Source organism: Curcuma longa, unplaced genomic scaffold (genome assembly GCF_044706935.1).
Source record: "Curcuma longa cultivar G26 ecotype Majalengka, Jawa Barat unplaced genomic scaffold, ITB_CL_G26_1.1 contig_13946, whole genome shotgun sequence".
Taxonomy (NCBI): Eukaryota; Viridiplantae; Streptophyta; class Magnoliopsida; order Zingiberales; family Zingiberaceae; genus Curcuma; species Curcuma longa.
The window spans coordinates 400-5,482 of NW_027429598.1; the positions used below are offsets into that span (position 1 = coordinate 400).

At 37.1% G+C, this 5,083-nt stretch overlaps 1 protein-coding gene across 1 annotated transcript; it reads left to right on the forward strand.

Annotated features, from left to right (window-relative positions):
• Positions 1 to 1,662: 1,662 nt before the first annotated feature.
• LOC141816017 (two-component response regulator-like PRR95) lies at positions 1,663 to 4,595 on the forward strand. The gene is made up of 6 exons (XM_074703852.1): positions 1,663 to 1,971; positions 3,003 to 3,164; positions 3,260 to 3,392; positions 3,493 to 3,645; positions 4,265 to 4,386; positions 4,512 to 4,595. Exons 1-4 carry the CDS (start codon positions 1,755 to 1,757, stop codon positions 3,494 to 3,496), a joined length of 516 nt encoding a protein of 171 aa, XP_074559953.1. The 5' UTR covers positions 1,663 to 1,754; the 3' UTR covers positions 3,497 to 3,645; positions 4,265 to 4,386; positions 4,512 to 4,595.
• The last annotated feature ends 488 nt before the right edge of the window (positions 4,596 to 5,083 follow it).

Below are 5,083 nucleotides of genomic sequence, written 5' to 3' on the forward strand. Positions count from 1 at the left end.
TAAAAAAGATTATAATTTGCATTTTAAATTGAATGAATATTTTAGAGGTTGATTTCTTTTACTTGGAAGACAAATTAGGAGGAAGATTATGGATTAATTAAGAAAAGCTCAACACTAGAATTATATAAAAAAGATTGATTCAATGAGAATGATTATCCATTCTTATTCAACAAAGTTGATTCGAGTGAAAGTAACCTTCACTATTTAAAACATAGTTATTATGGTCCATTAAATCAGCTCAGCTACCATCTAAACCTTAAACCCTAAATTTATTATAATAATATTTATAAGGATTTTTATTACAAAATTTTTACAAAACTGTACATAATTATCCTGTTTATATCACAATGAATTTAAAATTTAAAATATTGAGAAATATCAGAACTAAAAGAACGGATGCAAGCACCCGCCCAATTTTTCATCTGAGTAAATAGAGCTCATAACGAGTAGACTCGACAAGTGAGGTTTGGTCTGAATCGGATTATATTTGACCGGGGTTTGTAACAGAGTAAAATAGGTTAGGTACTCATTGATCCGATTGTCGATCCGGAACTGTAACTGATCTGGTAGAGTGTCAAACCGATTATGGTTCATAGTTCACTTAACCGTTAGTTCAGTGATTTTTTTTAAATAATTATTGTTATATGAAAATTTATTTAAAAAAATTTCAAGTTGAGACTCAAACCAAGTCTCTCAAGATGAAAATTAAATATCTTAATCAACGAGACTACAAATATTTATATTTTGATGTATTAATTAATTATTTAATAATTAATTAATAATTTTTATTATATTATTATTTTTAATAATAAAAAAATTAAATTAATTTTTTAAACTCTGTTCGTTTATACTAAGATAAAAGTATTATTATTATTTTGAATGATTGAAATTATTTGATATTTTTTATCAATATTTATAATTTAATATCTATTATTTTTCTAATTTTATAAATTAAAAGTTCATTCTATCATTTTCCATATCATCTTCTCTACTTTTATATCTTAATTTTGAAATCTGATCGTTTTCAATTTTAATTTTTTAATTACAAATGCGTGACTTTGATTTCCATAGGTAACTTAAATAAATATAAATTAGTTTTTATTTTTATTTTTTTTAATAAATTTATAATTTAAAATTTTTTTAATATAATAATATTTAATCATGACAAATAATGATGAACTGTGAACTGAATCTGGAATCGTTAGTTCTTATGAATCGATCTATCAGGAATCGTCAAATCATCGTGAGCTGAGCTATAGTATCCAGAGTTTCTAATCGGAGTCGGATTAATAACGGATCTCCATCCAAGGATCCCTTATCCTCAGCGAACCGTTTCCCAATGCGGGTCCCACCATTCTACAACCATCCACCACCACAACTCTCCCACACGGTTATCCAACCGAGAGACGCCACGTGTCGAAACCTTTAAATATCTCATTCGTCTCAGAGCGACGCGACACGCGTCACGTCGAAGACGGCCGCTTCTGGCTGGAAAAATCTGAACGGCTGATCAGACGCAGGTTGCGCCACGTCACACCGTCCCGGCGGTTTTAGCGGCCGCAACCGAGTGGGCCAGTTGGCGTTGTCCCCACGCCAATCGAAGGGTCCAGAAGGCGAGTCTGAGATGAAGATATTTTCCTGCGGCGGAGGAGCGGATCGCTGCTGTGCTGCTTACCGCACCTTTTCGTCAAGGGCGAAGAAGAAGAAGAAGGCATGCGTCTACCGGAGAAGAGAGATTCACAGTTGGAGTAGAAATGGAGCGAGGAGAGAAGGCTTGCGAAGCGGCGATGGCGGTGGTAGAAAGTGGGGATGAGGAGGAAGAGGAGGTGGAGGCGAGAGAGGTCGGCAAAGGAGAGGAACTGCGATGGGAGAAGCTCCTGCCGAGAATGCCGGTGAGGGTGCTGCTCGTCGAAGGGGATGATTCCACTAGGCAGATCATCGCGGCGCTGCTCAGGAAGTGTAGCTACAGAGGTTTGCTCTTTTTTATTTCGGTTATTTTTGCTGATTATTTGAGTTGTAAATGGGATCCCCATCCTCAATAAGATCTCTCACATTGGTACAAATGCATAATTTAATCATTGTTCATAGTTATCCTATTCTGTATGTTTTGATTTTGCTAATTGTTACGGGAGATTTTTCGCGGAGAAGAATAATTGTTTAACCATTTCTACAATCCATGAGCAGAAATTGGTCTATGAGTTCAGGGTTTTTTATATATATTTGTTGTTGTTTTGTTCAGAATAAGTTAATTGATTTACTATGGAGTTGGCTTGTTGGGTTAGATGAGATCAAAGAGCTAGCACGAGAAAGCTGTGTTGGTAATTCAGAACTATGAAACTTTCACCATTGTGCTTTTTGCAGAAAGATAAGATAGGGACTTCCATAAGTAGATTACAATCAACGTTTACATCAAATGGTTTTGTGATCATCTTGGCATTTCGTAAATGCATGTGGAATTTTATATCCTTTCAGATTGTTTTGGAAACTTTTTTTTTTTTTGCATTTCAATTCTTGATCCAACAGCCAATTTTGAGAATTTCAAAACTCAAAATTGGCTGGTTGCATTCAAAAATAAGAATTATAATATCATTTCATTCGTACTTGTGTGGTTATTAGCTACAAAGTTTTATTTTAGGTTACGACTAAATGATTTATTTTCAGTCAGATAGATAGTACTTTGCTGGTTAAAAGAATTTGGCTTCTTGCATGGATTGTCAGTCACATAACAATAGTTTTATAGATGTTAGTTGTATGGAACCTTGTGTGCTGTTGCATCTTGATTTTGCATAAGTAAATTTTCTTCAGACAAAAATAAGCAGAGATCCTTCAAGTACAGTGTGCTTTCTTTGACTTTTCACTGTTGTAGCATTGATAATATTGCATTCCATACATGAGTTCAGTTGATGGAAACGTAGAGTATTATGTGCTTTCCAGTTTCGATGCAAATTGATAATTTGAAAGGAAAAAAAAGAATTAGAAATCCTCTGTTTATTGTTCGACAGTTGCTGCAGCATCAGATGGCTTGAAGGCATGGAATGCCTTGAAGGATAAACCCCAGAATATTGACCTTGTTCTTACTGAAGTTGACTTGCCATTAATCTCAGGCTTTGGCCTTCTGACCATGATAATGGACCATGACCAATGCAAGAATATTCCAGTAATAAGTATAATGCAGATAACTTACTACTTCTTTCTTCTTATGTCTTAAGAAAAAGTTTCAATTCAGTTCACAAATGTAAACCTTTTCTCCTTCATGCAGTGATGTCTTCACATGATTCTATGAGCATTGTTTTTAAATGCATGTTAAGAGGTGCCGCAGATTTTCTTATTAAGCCGATCTGCAAGAATGAACTTAGGAATTTGTGGCAACATGTCTGGGGAGAAGGCAAATTGTAAGCTTCAGTGTAGTGCTACTCCCCACCATTTCCTAATTAACTATTGATTTTTGTCTAATATTTTTTTTTTCCTCTTGTTTTCACTCTATAATACCAGGTAAGTGGATATGGTAGTACACATGAAATTCAAGACATTTGTGAGGTAACTCATAATCTGAAATCTCATTCTGGTAGAAGAGAACATACAACTGAGAATGTTGTTACTGCACACGCAAATAAACTATCAAGCAAGCAGGAGAGTGATGCACGTGTAAGATTTTGTTTATGGCATAATTCTTTTTTGGTCCAGGGGATGTACGTTTATATTGCTTGTGATTAGAATTCTAATAAAATGATTATTATTGACAATAGTAACTTTTATTGTTTAAGCATATGTGAACTATCTTTGAATTTGATCACTTATTAATATTTTTTGACATTATTTAATTATTAACATTTGTATATGGAAAAGATGTTGCATTGAAATAAAATGCAAAATGAAAAGAAAGCAGGAGAAAAAAATGGAATTATACGATTGTTAAGATTATAGCAAGGACATTTTCTGTATATAATTTTAACCAAAGGTCATAAGTTTGATTCATATTTGGTGTTGATTAGAGAAACCGAATAATTAGAGTAGATAATGTAATATATAATTGACCTCTAATAATTGGGATAAACATGGCTTCATGTTGACAACTATGATTATGATAATTTATCTTCAATTGCTATTTCCTTTTTTTTCTCATAAATCTTGGTTAAAAATTACCCATTTAAGGAAAGTGAATTATCTTTTAACTGAATGTATCAACTTCCAAGCATCATATGTTAGTGTAGAGTTGAACATGAAGTTTTTTGTGACACTGCATGCTTTGCCGCATGTTGTGCAGAGTTCATGTACAAGGTCTGACATGGAAGCTGAAACTTGAAAGTGCACGCAAGAAATTGGAGATCAAGTTGCCAATCACAGTAGGTGCATCCATGAATCAGAACGAACCGGATTCACAACTTGGTGGGTGTATTCAATCATGAAAATGCAGCTATTGGTACTTTTCATTTTTCAAGTTCTTTATGTTACAATTTATGGAACCTTAGGTAAAATTACTTTCTGAAAAGAATATTTTACTGCTATAACAGTGAACAAAACTGTTGATTCAATGCATACCAAACCTTTTTACTGCAACAAGATCAACAATGAAACTCAGTGTCCTAAACTTCATCACGACAGAACTCCAAAGGATGTCAAGTTGTTCCAGCTCAGACAAAATTGATCAGCCGCGCACCTTCCCTACGCGATCCCGTCCGCACCTTCTCCTACCCACGCCCACTGCCGCCGCGATTTCATCGCCGTCCGGCCATCTCCGGCCGCCGGACCGGACCCAGATCGACGCGCCACTGGCCGGCGCGTCGACCGGCGTCGGTCCGGCGGCCGGAGATGGCCGGACGGCGGCGAATTTGGCCGGAAACCGAGACCACAGTGACTGGCGCCGTTTCCGGCCAAATCGCGGCCGGAATCCGGCCAAATTCCGGCCGGAGACCGGCCGGGGAAGGACCGCCCGGCGCCGGCGGTCCTTCCCCGGCCGGTCTCCGGCCGGAATTTGGCCGGATTCCGGCCGCGATTTGGCCGGAAACGGCGCCAGTCACTGTGGTCTCGGTTTCCGGCCAAATTCACCGCCGTCCGGCCATCTCCGGCCGCCGGACCGACGCCG

What these genes read in the sequence shown, in the direction of transcription:
- LOC141816017 (XM_074703852.1), top strand. Translation starts at nt 1,755, where the DNA reads ATGGAGCGAGGAGAGAAGGCTTGCGAAGCGGCGATGGCGGTGGTAGAA. An exon ending in CAGGAAGTGTAGCTACAGAG is followed by an intron (nt 1,972 to 3,002) that starts GTTTGCTCTTTT and finishes ATTGTTCGACAG; the next exon opens with TTGCTGCAGCATCAGATGGC. An exon ending in CAAGAATATTCCAGTAATAA is followed by an intron (nt 3,165 to 3,259) that starts GTATAATGCAGA and finishes TCCTTCATGCAG; the next exon opens with TGATGTCTTCACATGATTCT.